Genomic DNA, 13,539 nt, shown 5'->3' with positions numbered 1-13,539 from the left:
GGGGTGGGTCCAGCTCGGCCCTCTGTGCAGACCTCGTTCTCGGGCAGGCTCTTCCCTGGCCGGGGCCACGCTAAGCCGCCGCCTGGCAGGCTCACCATCTCCTGGTCGGCACCCCCGGCAGAAAGAATCCTTCCCAACAGTCCCAGGAGCAGCCCGGCCTGGGAGGGCTGGGGGGAGGTCAGCCCCGCTAAACCCCTGAGACTAAAAATGAGGAAGGGGCAGTTCCCCCTGGGACAAGGATCCAAGAGACCGGGCAAGCCTGAACAAAATGTTGCCCGTGCTAGCCAGCGTGTGGGCTGTATGGGAGAAAGACGAAACACACACGGGCTCACACACATACAGGGATGTACGGCAGCTGCACACACGTGCGTGCCCACCGCTATGGACCTGATGGCGCCAGGCCTCGCTGAGCTCGTTGGGCTGGGGAGACCAGACTGAAATCGCAGAAGACAGTGGATATATATATATGGGTATATGTGTATATGAAAAGGTCCTTGCAGACAAGGGATGTTTCTTTTAAAAAAGTGTTTTAATCTCCCAGTGGCACCTTAAATGTCTAGTAACTTCTTATGTAATATATATAGGTTGTTCATAATAATGTAGCTCCTTGAGTCAACCATGCATACAGTCCCAGGTACATGAATCTTTTTTTTTTTTAAGATTTTATTTATTTATTTGACACAGAGAGACACGCAGCGAGAGAGGGAACACAAGCAGGGGGAGTGAGAGAGGGAGAAGCAGGCTTCCCGCTGAGCAGGGAGCCCGATGCGGGGCTCGATCCCAGGACCCTGGGACCATGACCTGAGCTGAAGGCAGACGCTTAACGACTGAGCCACCCAGGCGCCCCCGTACACGAATCATTTTTAACAGTATTCTAAAGTTTTATCTGGATGATTAAAACAACAGCTAACTTTATTCAATATGGGTTATGTGACTTTTTTTAAAAAAGATTAGCGTTAAGACCATGATCACGCTGTAGAATTTTGTTACCAATCAGCGTGTCCCCCCACAGACGGGTGTGAAGGAGCAGCCCCGGGTCAGACGCGTAGCTCAGGGGCCGGCTCTGCAGAGGGGCTGGCTCTCCCTGTGCGGGGTGGGGTACACTGGCAGTGGCTCGTTCAGAAAACTAGCACGGGGACGGCAGAGAGACCGAACACAGCTAGGTTAAAAGCTAATGTGATGCTATTTGCCTTACTTTGCTGCGTGGAATGCTAGACGCTATCCTGAGGCTCCTGGTCCTTCCTGTGTGCTCTTGAATCCTTGCTAGAAAAGAGCTGCTGCTTTACCAAGAGCGGCTTGCTCTCGGCCAGACCCTGTGCTGAGTGCCCAGCACACACCGTCTCCCTTGGCTCGTGCTGCGAGCGGGTCTGAACATCCCCATTTCACAGAGCAGGAGGCCGAAGCCCAGACGAGTCGTCTCATCTGTCAGGCTCACACACTAAGACAGATCGCTGGAGCTGAGCTAGCTTTCGCTTCTGAGTGCCTGTGTTTTCTGTTCTGCCCGCCCCCCTGCTCTCTCCCTGTGCTACGGCTGAGACCCTTGGCTCTGTACCGGTGGGTCCAACTGTGGGATGGCTGTGGGACTAGGCTGAGGAATCACCTTAAAGTGTTCTTGGTTTTGGTCTTTTTATAGAAATGCCTTCAGTTTGAGCACTGGCTCCCCCTATTATGTATATTAATTTCAAATAACACTGTAATTGGACCGAGTTTCCCTCAAGTACATTGACTTACTTGTCTCTTTGAATATAATTCCATGATGCAAGCAAATCCCGCTAACGTGCCATCTTCTCTGACTCCTCCCCGCAGTATACCCTGCGCTGTGACATGAGGCGGTCTCTGTTGGCCAAGGACTTGACAAAGACCTGCGAATTCATCGTTCACTCTGCTGTAAGCTGTATTGGGGGGCTCTGTGTTTAATCATAGGAGTCTCCTGTAGGGTCTGGTATTTTACCCGATTTCTAAGCTAGTACGTTAAGCTGGTGCTGTCATTCCTGCTGGGGAAAGAGACTCCCGGGTGGGAGATGAGGGACCTGTTGCTCCTGGCTGGGTCAGAGCACCGGCATGGGTGTGTGCCTCGTCCTGCTGGGCCCAGAATCCCACGGGGCGATGCCGTGGCCCAGACGCCGCTGCACCTGAGGGGCTCGGGCCTCAGCCGAGGAGCCCCAGGCCGGGAGCCCCCCTCTGCTAGAGCAATCAGTGAGCAAGTCCGCTTCAGAGAGACACATCCTTGCTCAAGGTCGCGGTGGCAGACACAACCCAGAGCAACGGCCTGGCCCAGACAAAGAAGGGTTAGACCTTATAGTCTTGGTCTGCCCAGCAAGGACACGCAGGGACACCCAGGGCCAGGGTGGGTTGCCTCTCCCAACACCTTCTGCTCATATTTTGCAGTGACAGAATGTTCTTAAAAATTTCCTTTCACATGTCAGCTTAAGGAACTGGGTCCCCCTCCCCACGGATATAGGCAACTCTGTGAATTCAAGGCAAGTCCCCTGCAGCCCATCTGCTCTACTCCTTGGTCATCGTGCAGAACTAAGCAGTGACGGGCAGTGCCGGCTCCAGGTGTGACACGTGGTGACAGATGTCCACTGCACTGGAGTCCCCTGTTTTATCTCTCCGGGCTCTCCAGGTCTGGTATCGGAGCAGCTGCTGGGCCTTGTCCTCCCCTCCCTGGGCTGTGTGCGCACACCTCTGGTTCGGGGCTGGTCCTGCCCCCCTTTCTCGGGGCCGATGGCAGCCTAGCTCCCTCCTTGAAGAGCCACCTAGCCTCAGAATGTGGTCCATCTGCCTTTGATTTAATTCTGAGCAGTTTGGGGACAGAAGAGAGCCAAACTGGGGTTCCTGGAGGCGCCCAGGTGAACGGAGCCTGGACGTATGTATGGATCCCAGGGGGCTGCAGGCCATGTCAAGGTGCCACCCAGACTGGACAGACACAAGGGCCGCTAGCTTTCCTTCGCTTGTGTACCCGGTGCGGCCTACAGCTTCGTTGGCATTGAGCAGGACTCAGCGTCCTGGGGGCCCCACACGGGTCCCACAGTCTTTGCCACGGGCCTTATTAGTAAGTGGGGGCTTCTCCAGAGCTCCGTGGTGAGGCAGTTGGTGTTTGTGGAACATTTGCAATTGCGTTTCTTTTACGCTGTTATGAAATGTCCACAGGTGTCTTTTAGTAATGGCTCAATAAAACAGAAGACTTAGGTCGCCTGTGTATAAGATTGGCAAAATCACTGATGTCCTTTATTTGCATCACTTTTGACTTTTTGGGACTTCCAACATTTATAGTTTTCCTCTTACTAGTAATAATTACTGCATTTGTTTCTTTTAGTGATGAACATATAAAATATTAAAAATAGTTATCTTTTTTTGGAAGTGATGTGATTTAGACATTTTCCTTTTTTCTATCAAGGGTCTTCAAACTGAAGCAAAAAAAAATTTTTTTTTTCATATGGATTATTCCCTAGAAGAGACATACACCTTTCTATGTCTTCAGCAAAAAGAGCCTCCAACTTTGTGAAGGAGAATGAACCCAAGTTCAGCTCCCTGCCCACAGCTGGGCTCCAGGCCAGGATGCCCCTCAGCCCCCGACCCAGGGCGCACAGCGCACTCATGACTGCAGAGCCCCTCCCCGCCCCCCCCCCCCCGGGCCAGCTCGGGGTGCGCAGCAGGGACAGAGGTCTCGGGGCCTCCTCCCTGCTCCCGGCAGCTTACCAACACACAGCCTCCAAGAAGTCTGTTCTTCTTTGTGAATGATTTCATGAGAAGGCCAAACCATGTGTGAGCTCTAGTTGACAAGTTAAATATTCCTTTAAATGCTGTGAGGAAGAATATGTTCCCTGAAGAGTGTGTTCTCGAACCTGTTAATAAGAAGAATACGCTTTTGGTAAATGAGTAAACTTAGCGGATCAGCCAGCGCCCTTCCTCCACCGCGGCCCCCCGGCCTGTGGATCCTGGCGCCTGAGTGCACCACGCCAGGCAGGCCCTGGAGACGCTCGGCCGCCCGGGGGGCTTCTGTGGTTTTGTGATGTGGGATGACCATCATTCGTAACTATGGTAACATTTATAGTTGAGATGAGCGAGTCTTCCCAATGGATAGCTGAGTGGCTGACAGCACGGTCGGAGCCTGGCACCCTGTGTTTGAATCTCAGCTCTGCCACTGGAGAAAGCCACGTGAGCTCGCTGTGCCTCGCTGCCCGTGTCTGTGAAGTGGGACCCGTGACAGGAACAGCAGCCCATTGCGTCATCGTGCTGGTTCAGTGTCAGCTCTTGTTCTAAGAGAGGGGTTTAAGATAAATACCTTCCAAGAATGCTACCATCAGTTCTTAGGTCTAACTTTTAATTTCTGGACCCAAAGGGGCCCCGAGAGGTTAAGCAAAGGGTCCCCTCATTTTACAGGTGAGGAAACTGAGTCGCAAGGGGTGTTTTAAATTTGACAAAGAACACAACATAGATTTTTGGCAGAACTGTGCTTTTAGACCCCACACGACCTGCCTCTGAGTACCAAGTGTTTCCCGGTTCACTATGCTGCCCTTCATTTCTCTAGAGGGGGAAAGGGGAGCGTGACCTGTGGAACTCTGGGCTTCAAGCAGCTGATTTGGGTTTTGCCTCCTGTTTTAGCCTCAGAAGGGGAAGTTGACCCCGAGTCCCGTGGACTTCACCATTACACCTGAAACCCTGCAGAACGTCAAAGAGGTATGGCGCTCTTCACCCCTGCCTGCCTCACCGCTGCTTCCTGCAGACACGCTGTTGCCCAGTTCTTTATTTGGACATCAGGTCGTCGGCAAGATGAAATTTCAGATTATTGTCTCTACCCAGAATAGTCTGGATTTTCAGTTTTGATTTCTTTTTAAACTCAGTAAGTACTGAGAAGAAGAATGCTTCTGAAAAGCTGCTCAGGGAGGCTGTCTGCTTACTGTGCTTTCCCCTCCCTTCTCCCTGGTCTATACCGCGTGGGGCTCAGAGCCCCTCTTCCTGAGCCCCGGCCACCCCCGCCGCCTGTCCTGGGAGCCTCACCCCTTTACTTGGTAGTTGGCCGCCTGCTGTCTTGTCATCGAGGCCGAGGCCCATGGCGGTTCCCCCCTGCTCTCCAGACCCTGTTGATCAGCACGTTGGGGAGAGGCAGGGGTGCGGCCCGGGGGGCCTCTCCGAAAGTCCATTTACTGGAGGGGACGAGTCCGCCGTGGGCCGGTCAGCTTGTTCTCTCACAGGGATTTGAACGTGACAGGCAGCCCGCAGGGAGCGCGGGCGGTCGCAGGTGTTGCAGCCCTGTGCCCGGGACCTCGCTGCCCTGCTTCCTCCCCGGCCTCGGCTGTTAGCGCCCCGTTAGCGCTCGTGCTCTTACGTGGGTTTGTGTTTCTTCCTTCCATGAATCTCAATAACACAAAACTCGGTGACAGAACTGGAGTGAGGAAGAGGAGCGGATCAAGTGTGTCTTGTAAAGAGCTCCCGGCTGGACCTTGTTCAGTTTGTTTTGTTCCTTGTATCGTGTCTCTGTGTTCCTTTATTGTTTTTCTTTTTCTTTCTTCTTGTCCTTACTCTAATTGATTAAGGTCGTGAGGGTTTTTTTTCTGTTATCCTACTGTTGCTTGCTCCTTTTTCCTCTCACATCCTTTTTCTGTTTTCCTAATAGTCACCCCCAAATGTTCAAACATAGAGACACTCGTGAGTTTAAGTAACAACACCAAGAACAAGAACCTTCTGCCAGAAGGTTTGTAACATTTTTGCATTTTCCTTCCTCCATACCCCTCTCGTTTGTTGAAATGGTCTGAAGTCTAAGTTCCAGTTTATCTGTTTTATTTTTCCCAGTATCAAGTCTCTGTTGGCTTAGAAACTATTTCTAATAGTTGCCCAAAGTATCACAGTCATGATTTGGCCGTCACTGAATTACTGGAAGTTTCACCGTGGTCATTGCTCACCTCTGCTTCCTCTCACCTTCTTTTCTTTCTTCAGTTTATTTTTTGTGCTGCTGGAGTACATCCTAGAGTCATTCTTTCTGAACAGGTGAGGAGTGAACTTACATCCTTGAGTGTCTAACAGACCCCTGACTTTGCTCTCGCACTGAACCCTAGTTTGTCTAGGTAGGTGGAAGCTTTTGGCTTCAATTTCATTTGCCCTTAGAACTTGGGAGAGGAGCTCCCTGGGTTTCTGGTACCTCGTGATACTGATGATCTGGTCCCCAAATTTGTGTGAGCTCATCTGTTTCTCCTCCCTCTCCCTCCCCCCCAGTCCAGAAAATTCCAGCATCTCCCTATCCTTAGTGTTCTGGAATGTCAAAGCCCTTGGGTGTTTAATTAGTCAGTGCACCTGCCGTCTTTCCTTCAGCTCAGTGAACTTCTCTCAGGGTTTCTTAGATGTGTCACCGGAGAATCTTGGTGCGGTCTTTCAGCTCACTCGTTTGCTCTTTGGTTGGTATGCCGCCCAACTGTCGACATGTTCACTTTGGCAATAGCATGATTCATTCCAAGCACAGTTTCTTTTTCAAGATAGCCCTTCTTTTACTGCAGATGCACAGCCCTTCATCTCTGTTTCCTAGGGCTGGTTATTCTGTTTGTGGAGTGTGTACCTCTTTCTTGCTCTGATTTCCTCTCAACTGTTCATTGATTCTTGGTTGTCAGCTTATATTTATAGATGAGGATCAAATAGGTATGGCCTTGTTAACTAGACTCCCTGTCCTTAGCCCAAATGATAGTCTGTCCTTCTGGTTGTAAACGCACACTCTGACAGAGGAGCTTTGCTGCTGGGGAAGAGGCCTTCGACCCCGTGCGCTTTCTTTCAGGGTGTGCAGGTAGCTCGTCTTCTGGGGTGAGGACCTCGTTGTCCTGCATTGTGGCTGTAAATGGCTGTAAACACTTGCCCTGCCTCGCCCAGCCTGCTTTGGGAGTGTCCTGGGGGGTGGGGGAAGTCCCCTTGAGGGAAGTGTGGTGACAGCTGGGGCACCTGCTGACCCCAGAGGCCACTCACAGCCCCCCGACTGCCCCTTCCCTGGTGGGCGCTGCCTCTGATCTCAGAGCTGCCCTGGGCCCTGCTGGGGATGCTCATGTGTCCCCGACCTCAGGACGTGGTCCCCTGAGCTCCTGGGAGCCTCCCTGTGCACCTTCATGCACAGAAGCACTTCGCTGGGGTTGTCTCCGTGCGACGTCCTGCATAGGCTTTCTCCGTGTAGTTTACTTTTATTTGTATATGTGAACATCACACCCCTGGGAGGAAAGGATAAAATGAAGGCTCAGTCAGGATCTTAGGCCAGATGTGGAGAGCTTTTCTTTTTCATCAGTTGCCTAAAAGAATTTTAATGTAGATTGCTACTGCTTTTTATTTTTCTAAACAAATAGCTTCTTTAGTTTTAGTTGTTGTTAAAACTTTGTCTTGAATCAAGGCTTTTCTCAAGCTCTCTGCCTCTGGGCCATGAGGTACCGAGCTCCCTGCTGTCCAGTTCCAGCGCCCATGACGGGTGAACACCAGCCACGGGGACCACTGGCCCTCAAGGTGTGGCTGGTCGGAGCCAAGCTGGGCCATAGATGTGAGGTACTGACTGGATTTCAGAGAGGAAAAGAATATAAATGTAATTTTTTAATATTGATTACATGTGGAAGTGATATTTAGGATATATTGGTTGATTTTAGCTGTTTCCTTTTACTTTTTAAAATACAGCTACTAGAAAATTTTAAATTACTTCCGTGGCTCACATTGTGGCTGCATTTTGTTTCTGAGACAGTGGTATTCTAAACTCCAACTTAGCTTTAATTAGCACCTGGGAGCAGTGGGACGACATGTTCTAGGACAGTTGCTTCCCGCAAGAACATCATCGTCTACCCATGACTGGGTTCCTAGGTCTACAGAGGAAAAGTCCAGAAGGTCTTAGTCAAGCGTTGATGAAAATTGTTCTCTTTAAATGTCCTTGAGGGGCGCCTGGGTGGCTCAGTCGTTAAGCGTCTGCCTTCGGCCCAGGTCCTGGGATCGAGCCCCGCATCGGGCTCCTTGCTCCGCGGGAAGCCTGCTTCTCCCTCTCCCATTCCCCCTGCTTGTGTTCCCTCTCTCGCTGTGTCTCTTTCTGTCAAATAAATAAATAAAATCTTTAAATAAATAAATAAATAAATAAATAAATAAATAAATAAATGTCCTTGAAATAAAAGAAGTGCCTTAGCTTTTCAAAATTGCATAATCGGGAGCATTTTTCAATTGATTCTCTTTTTAAAATGTTTTGGGGCTGGTGTGTGACTGATTCCCTGTAAACACTCCTGGCAACTTCCTCAGGAGTTTTCACGTAGTATAGTTTGGTAAGAAGGAGCGTTCCGGGTCAGATCGAGGCAACCGGGAGGGCCCTGTGGGAGCTGGCCGTTCCCAGCCAGCCAGAGTCGGCGCCGGGGATCCGTAGACAGTTGTTGAATAATTCAGTCTGTTCGTGAACTTGACAGGAGATATAAGTACCATTGTCCCTTTTTCCCATTTTTTAAAACAGGGTCCCAGCGGGTTTTATAAGAATTGCCCAACTTTGTTTTCAGTTTTTATTTGTACCAAGTGACTGAGTCTGGAGTGATTTCCCTCAGCACTTTTCCATTCCCGATGTCTTGTTTTTGTTTCGTTCTAGCGAGCCTTGCTCCCCAAATTTCTCATCAGAGGGCATCTCAACTCCACCAACTGTGTCATCACACAGCCGCTGACAGGGGAGCTGGTGGTTGAGAGCTCGGAGGCCGCCATCAAGAGCATAGAGCTGCAGCTGGTCCGTGTGGAGACCTGTGGTAAGGGCCCGCTGCGGCCGGCGGTTCACGCGCCGCGGGGGGAAGCAAACGTAAGAGCGCGCCCCTTGATTCCAGGAAACGTCTGCCTGGGAAAGTGAGATGTGGACGGGAGGGAACTCCAGGTCCTGTAGAACCGGTGGCAGAAGTGGTCACCGAGGGCCTGTGGACCAGGCTGTCGGACGTTCCCTGTTCTCTGAGCGCACGGTGCTTTCTGCCTCGTGCAGGGTGTGCGGAAGGCTATGCCCGCGACGCCACGGAGATCCAGAACATTCAGATCGCTGATGGAGATGTGTGTCGGGGCCTCTCTGTCCCCATCTACATGGTGTTCCCCCGGCTGTTCACCTGCCCTACGCTGGAAACCACCAACTTCAAAGTGGGTAAGCGCACCAGCTCCCCACGCCCGTGGGCCCGCTGGATTCTCCCACGGTGGTGGGGCCCACGGAAGGGCCCCCGAGCGCCCCCGAGGCAGACACACTGGTCTGCTCTCGGCTGGCTCAGCGCAGAGCACTGGGTCCTCCGGTTGCTCAACAGAAGCTCCCTGAGAAGCTGCCATACCCGTCCTGAGGCAGCACCATCCCGTCGGTGCGGGCTAGGGCAGGGACAGTGACGCCGCCAGGAGCAAGCCCGCAGGGAGCGTGCGGAGGTCAGGGAGGCTCCTCGGACAGGCCGGCATCCGAGCAGAGACTCGGGTGTGACAATCCCGTGTGAGCGCCGATCATCGCGAGGGCTTCCGTTCCACCGGCTCGGGATGATGTGGTCATTTTCCATGATTAGTATTTGTGGAGCCCCTAGAGTGCTTTTATTGGCACATAACGGGGTCAGGACATGCGCTTCAGGAGCAAAGAGGGGCATAGACTCACTGTTGGCCAAATACCGACAAGGACGGCGACGTCGGCCGGAAGGCCGCACGGGCAGACCTGGCCCAAGCTGAGCTGCCGTAACTGTTCTCAGAAAAGATGTGCATGGTTATTATGGAACCGGTGGTCTACGCCCACAGTACAGAGAGCGAGGCGCCGGGGGCTAGAGCGCGGGGTGATGCCCTCGGCTGCCCGGGCGCCCCCGACCAGCCTGCCTCGCCCTCCCGAAGGCGCTCGCACGGCGACGGCACGGTGGTCTCAAGGCGGTATTTTACTTCAGAGTCCTTGGATTTCAAGTTAGAAGGGGGAGCTTATCTGTCGATTTCTCCCGTAGTTTTTCTACATAAACTTCAAGAGGACTAACCTTTTTTTTTTCTGCTACGCTCTACCTTAAGCACCTAGATTTCTGCCTGCTGTTTGTCAGATTTAGAAAGTGTCCACATAACGGCTCATGCAGTGCCTGTGATTCTTCCATGGAAATCACGCTCTCAGTCCGTCAGCTGGGACGTCAGTAATGCTTCTCATGCCTGATCTGAGTTTCGTCCGGTTTGAGGCTCGCCACACGGGAGTGCCCACGGCGGGGCGGGGGGAGGGCACAATCGCGGAGCGCCGCGGCCTCCCGGGGGCCCAGAGCTGCCGTCCGCGTGGCCAGCCGAGGTCAGGCTCTGAGTCTCAGGCGGGGAGGTGGGAGCGAGCCCCAGGTCCCGAGTCACGAGCAGAATCCGCACGTGCCCCCTTCACCTCTGCCGGTGCTGAGCACACCTTCGGTGCGCAGTCGGGCCCGAGCCCGGCCTCCAGCCTGAACCCACCCCGAGTTGAGGGTGCCCCGGGGAGTGGTTGCTCTGCCCTAAGGAAAGCCAGCACCGGCTCGCTGACGTGGGCGTCTGGCCACACCACGCTCGCTCCAGGGCAGGCCAGCGAGGTGCGTGGGGGAATGGTGGCAGAGAATGGGGACCAGAATCCCGGAGGGCCATCCTAGTGCCGTGACGATTAGCAAAGCGAGCGAAGTAGTGGGCCGGTGCTGCGGGCGCACGGCCTCTGTCATGGCCAATGCTTGGCGGAGGCAGCCAGCCACACGCGGGGACATTGTCCTCAGGACTCCAGCCACCGGGGCCTGCGATGCGGTGACCCCGAAGCCCCCTCCGCAGGGCTGAGCTGCTTCGGTGCTAGGCCTTCTCCCTTTGGCACGAAGCTCCCTGCTCGCGCACCCCTTCCTCTTGTCAACGAGAGACGATTGTGTAAACAGGGGTCTCGGTAGATGAATCACTACCCAAACAGCAGCAATTAAACTGCACGCTGTTTCTGGACACTGTTTCTCATTTGGGGCGGGAGACGTGTCCCCGGACGGCTAGGCCCGCCGGGGGTCGGCTCTTCCGTTAAGAACTGTCACAAGTGGAAAAATAAAGCAAACGAGTATGAAAGAACAGAAAGGATTTTAGAAGATCCTAGTAAAGATGGAGGACAAGGGAGGTGTGGTTGGGAAGCAGACCCCTTACTGTCCCAAGGCCGGGAGACACGTTTCCTTAGAGAAAGCGCGCCAGAGGCGGTCAGAGGCCAGTGTCGCTGTCCTCGCTGGTTCTCCCGGAAGCTTGGGGTGATGTATGTGGGACGCGGACATGGACACCCGGCGGGCCCCCCCCCACCTTTCGGAGTCTGTTCCGCCCGTGGTGCTGTTGGCGTGGGGTGTCTGCCGCTGGGGCAGGTGAGCATGACGCCCGTTCTTTCTCTTCTCAGAATTTGAGGTTAACATCGTTGTGCTGCTTCACGCGGATCACCTCATCACGGAGAACTTTCCGCTGAAGCTCTGCAGGATGTAGCCGGGGAGCAGGGAGCGTGGACAGCGAGAGAGGCCGAGCAGACGTGCCGCAGGGTGGCCGGCGCTCGCGGGAGCTCAAGCCTGCAGCATAGGCTTATTTTCGAGATGATTCGGTATCAGAAATGAATCTGACCCCTCAGATTACATCACTGTTGTTCCTCGTTTCCTCGAGGCTTCTTCCAGTGGGCACCTCTGATCAGACCTTGTCTCTAAACTTCATCAGGACTTCGTAACTGCTGTTGGCAAGATCATTTCGCAGAAAGCAGAATTTCCTCGGACTCCTGGCTTAACTGGCCTTTTACGGAGCAGTAAAATGTAGCAGCAGTGGAGCTTGGCTGGGAGGGGACGTCCTGGGGACGAAGGAAACCCGCCCCACGTGGCCAGCGCGGGTGGCTAAGCCTCTGGCGGCAAAGCAGCTTCTCGGGATGGTGACAAGCCGACCGGTTGCTTATGATGTTTGTAGACACCATCCAAGGAGGGCTGCACAGCGGCGTCCGCTGGATCCGTCTAGCATTTCTTCCACTCTGTAGTTCTTTTATCCCAGTTTTCCCGATGACTTCAGAACGTTGAGCGTTCCTGGCTGTCGCAGGAGGAAACAGCGTCTGTCTGCACCTGCTGTTGTTGGGTGGGTTCTGAAGGGCAGGAGACGGGTGCCCGGGGCTAGAGCTGAAGACCCCGGGCAGACGCGCTGGACCTGGTGAACTTGGCCTGCCCCCCCGGGGTGAAGCCACTGTGGAGAGCCTATAGCAACGCATTTCTGCGTCTGATCCTGTTGGTCCACGATGAATGAGGCCTCAGAAATAAGCTGTGTGCTTTGCACGCCACCCGGCCTTCCCCGACAGTCCCTGCACCCGGGCCGGCCTGAGCAAGGCGGCCTGGCCGATGCCCCCCGCGCCCGGCTGTGCTGCCATCGTCCTGGGACCGCGTCTGACGACGTGTGAGCCTGAGGGCAAACAGACCTGACTCAGGCGCTGCTTTATCCCAGGGCTTCACCAGTGAAACCGATAACAGCTTATTCAAGGAGTCATTTCTGATTTGGCTCCCAGAGAATACATTTCTGGTTTATAAATCTCTTTTTATGCTCATATGACATTAACAATTATCTGTCTTTGATAATGTGTTCAGAGGATCGGAAAACGAAGAGGCCATACTTTCTGGGACATTTCAAAGGTAGAAATCATTTTTAATGAAAAGAAAAAAAGCTAAATGAGAATTTTGAGCAAAGGTTTGGGATGAATATTGCTATATCACTTCTTTAGTAAACTGCTTGTATGGATATAAATAGGACAAGTGTTCTTCTTAGGGAACAGCTGTTAACTGAAGACCAGCCCGCGCCCTGGCTGCTTTCATTTTCATCTCATTCGATCCTGAGTGGCCCAGACAGGGGCCTCAGGCTGGCCGTGTCCTTCCCCTGCTTGGGCAGCACTTCCCTTCGGGGGTTAAGGAGAACAGAGATGTTTGGCTTTCTGGCCGGGGCGGGGGGGGGGGGGCGCCCCCTGTTGGGGGCTCGGGGTTGTCAGATTCTCCCATTAGAGCAGGGGGACGGGAGGGGAGGGGAAGGAAGGAGTCTGAACCGCGAATCCATAACAGTATCTTGTTTGAGAAATAAATGCCCTGTAGGCAGCCACGCGTCCTGGCTGTCCGAGCTCCCGCAGCAATGGGGCCTGGCTCCCATTCTCGGCCACGTTGCAAGTTCCAGAGTAAAGGCAAGAGGTACATCAGAAATCAGATGTAGAAAAGCCGAAGCGTTTGTGCCGGAATTCACCCAGTTGGTGTCCCAAGCCTGCCCGCTCCGGTATCTGCTGGGAAATGGAGCCCCGGCATCCCTTCTCCCTCCGTCAGCGGCATCTCTAAGTCCCAAGGCCAAGTCTGAATTGTCCTCTTAAAACTTCAGGGGATAGGATTACCTCCGCTCGCTGGCAGGGATTTGGGCTGCGGCAGATTGCTACAGTCTGGGATCCCACGATCCCCTTCAGATTCCCCCTTCTTCTGAAATAAGGCTGTGCTTCCATGAACCCACGGCCCCCTGGCTAGGGACCGACTTCCGACTCCTTGGCTGCTGGGTGTGGTCCTGTGACAAGGACAGGAGCCCCTTTGTGCGGCTGGACCAGGAACAGGCCTGCGTCCCGGCCCAGCCCGT

At 53.6% G+C, this 13,539-nt stretch overlaps 1 protein-coding gene across 4 annotated transcripts in view; it reads left to right on the top strand.

The window, feature by feature from the left end:
• Window positions 1–12,870, top strand: part of VPS26C (VPS26 endosomal protein sorting factor C) — a 45,006-nt gene extending 32,136 nt beyond the window's left edge. Inside the window, exons 4-9 of one of the 4 annotated variants that reach the window (XM_032392607.1) lie at window positions 1,807–1,887; window positions 4,609–4,683; window positions 5,941–5,991; window positions 8,576–8,726; window positions 8,951–9,103; window positions 11,318–12,870. In XM_032392607.1, the coding sequence (XP_032248498.1) occupies window positions 1,807–1,887; window positions 4,609–4,683; window positions 5,941–5,991; window positions 8,576–8,726; window positions 8,951–9,103; window positions 11,318–11,400 (594 nt within the window). In that variant the 3' untranslated portion in view covers window positions 11,401–12,870. The remainder of the gene's footprint in view (window positions 1–1,806; window positions 1,888–4,608; window positions 4,684–5,940; window positions 5,992–8,575; window positions 8,727–8,950; window positions 9,104–11,317) is intronic. The other 3 variants (XM_032392608.1, XM_032392609.1, XM_032392610.1) reach the window with 3 other exon arrangements.
• Window positions 12,871–13,539: the final 669 nt, after the last annotated feature.

Source organism: Phoca vitulina, unplaced genomic scaffold, assembly GCF_004348235.1.
Source record: "Phoca vitulina isolate PV1807 unplaced genomic scaffold, GSC_HSeal_1.0 scaffold68, whole genome shotgun sequence".
In the NCBI taxonomy this organism is placed as follows: domain Eukaryota; kingdom Metazoa; phylum Chordata; class Mammalia; order Carnivora; family Phocidae; genus Phoca; species Phoca vitulina.
The sequence above is the reverse complement of the archived record's forward strand: the minus strand, read 5'-3'. Positions and strand labels throughout refer to the sequence as shown.